We start from the raw sequence: 2,500 nt of genomic DNA, 5'->3' as shown, positions 1-2,500 counted from the left end.
AGTTGCTGAACTCCCATCTTGGCAGCTTACCCCCTCCCGAATTCAATGTTTGTTATTAGGTATACATAATCGTCGTACCTTCATGTTATTTTGTATTGTCACAGGTACCTGGATGCCCCAGGTTCTATCACTTCCCATGCGCAATGAGTGCTGGTGCACCCATGGACCTCAAGAGTGTCGCAATGGTGTGTACGCCGCATGCTGACAAGAGTAAAGACCTGTGTAAGTGGGTTGAGCTGGTTGTAGAAATGCAGTTCTTGTGGTATTGTTTGTGCTGAGAATATCTTTATTTCTTAAAAGTATTTTTTTCTTGTTATGATTATAAATGTAAATGTTCAAGCAATCTTTAAATAGGGTATTTGAAGGTTAAATGTTATAATCTTTCTAAATAACACTGCATTTTTTTTATATCAATATCTGTGTATATGTATTTTTCAGTCTATCTGTCTGTCTGTATACAAAAGATACAATCTTTTAGCGTGTTTTCATAAAATGAACCACAGCTTACTGTTCCTAGTGTGTATGTATGATATATATATAATATATATATACACACACACACACACACACACACACACACACGTACGTACGTACGTACGTACGTACGTACATACATACATACATACATACATACATACATACATACATACATACATACATACATACATACATACATACATACATACATACATACATACATACATACATACATACATACATACATACATACATACATACACATATATATACATATATACACACATACATTCATACATACATACATACATACATACATACATACATACATACATACATACATACATACATACATACATACGTATATATGTATATATATATATATATATATTTATATATGTAATGTATATGTATATATATACATATGTATGTATGTATGTTTGTATATAAATGTATTTGTTTATGTGTGTGTGTGTGTAAGTATATATGTATATATATATACATACATATATGTATACATATACACTTATTCATATATGTGTAATTTTTTTCTAAACCACACATACGAACTCTCTCTCCCTCTCTTAGTGGTAGACATGGCTTGTATGGTGTGTGAAAGTCCTACTCCTGAGAATTCCCTGCTCTTCTGTTCATCGTGTGGCAACCACTACCACGGTACCTGCCTTAAGCCCTGCATCACCATGTCAGCCTCCGTCAGGGCTGGCTGGCAGTGTCCGGACTGCAAGATGTGTCAGGTGAGGCTTGTCCTGCTCTCGGCAAGGTTTAGCCAGAACTATATTTTTTCCAAATTATTTCCACTGTAATAATTGTTAACTATTTTCTTTTTCTTTTTTTTTGTTTTCTTTTTTTTTTTCGGTCGACTTGTCTTTATTTACTTACATATATTTATTCATTCCTTACGGCTAAGGAAGTTATCAAAATGGGTTGGAAGTTGTTGGGCCTTTGACCCTTCTGTGAAGAAAAGTCGCTTCCTTAGAAGGGCCTTTTGTGACACATTAGATGTCTGTTTACCTTGTGAATTTTTTAGTGGATATCATAGTTTGGGATTAGTTTTCTCTAATGTCGTAGAAAGCTTTCTGGGTTAATGTTAATGTACCCTATTTCTATGTGTCTTGCAGTGTGATGGTACCTTCCTAATTATGAACTAAGTGTTAATTTCTCTCAAGGGAGTGTTTCAATGTTTTATTTTAATTTTGCCTTTCTCTCTGTCATTTTCTCTCTTCTTTTTTCTTCTTGACTTTTTTCCTCTTCCTCTTTTTTCTTTCTCTTTCTCTTTTTCTTTCTCTCTTGTGCTTGACCTTTTTTTTTTTATTCTTTCTCTTTTTTTTCCTATTCTTGCTCTTTTGTTTTCCTTTTCTTGCTCTTTTGTTTTCTTATTTTATCTCCTTTCTTTCTCTTTCTTCCTATTCCTTTGTCTATATCTCTTTATTTTTCTCTTTGTCTACTTTTCTTCCCTTTTTCTCTCTTCTCTCTTCCACTCTTTCTCTCTCCTTATTTCTTTCTTTCTTTCCCTTTCTCCTCTTTTCCAGTACTCTCTTTTCCCCTCTTTATATCTGACTCTCTATTTCTTTTCCTCTTTCCATTTTTCTCTTTCTTGCTATGTTATCTTTGCTTTCCCTTCATTTCTTCAAATTCTCTTTCATCTTTTCTTTCTTTCTCTCTCTTTTATCTTCCTCCTCATTCCCATTATTCATTTTTCACTTACTCTTTTATTTTCTTTCTCTTCCATTTTCTCTCTTTCCCTTCCATTCTCCCTTTATCTCTCTCACTTTCATTCTCAATCTCCCTTTCTCTCTCTCCCTTTCTCTCTCTCACTTTCTCTCTCTCACTTTCGTTCTCATTCACTCTTTCTCTCTTTCTCTCTTTCTCTCACTCATGCTCTCATTCTCTCTTTCTCTCTCTCATTATCTCTTTCTCTCTTTCTTTCATTCTCTCTTTCTCTCTCTCTCTCATTTTCTCTTTCTCTCTCATTTTCTCTTTCTCTCTTATTCTCTCATTCCCT

The 2,500-nt window shown here is 34.0% G+C and overlaps 1 protein-coding gene across 8 annotated transcripts in view; it reads left to right on the top strand.

Annotated features, from left to right (window-relative positions):
- Positions 1–2,500, top strand: part of LOC125025624 (histone-lysine N-methyltransferase 2C-like) — a 73,133-nt gene that overhangs the window by 15,432 nt on the left and 55,201 nt on the right. For all 8 annotated transcript variants that reach the window (XM_047613674.1, XM_047613677.1, XM_047613670.1 and 5 more), the window contains 2 exons: positions 105–222; positions 1,066–1,232. In XM_047613674.1, coding sequence (XP_047469630.1) covers positions 105–222; positions 1,066–1,232 — 285 coding nt within the window. The remainder of the gene's footprint in view (positions 1–104; positions 223–1,065; positions 1,233–2,500) is intronic.

This window comes from Penaeus chinensis, chromosome 5 (genome assembly GCF_019202785.1).
Source record: "Penaeus chinensis breed Huanghai No. 1 chromosome 5, ASM1920278v2, whole genome shotgun sequence".
NCBI classification, from domain to species: Eukaryota; Metazoa; Arthropoda; class Malacostraca; order Decapoda; family Penaeidae; genus Penaeus; species Penaeus chinensis.
This window is presented reverse-complemented; position numbering and strand designations above follow the sequence as displayed.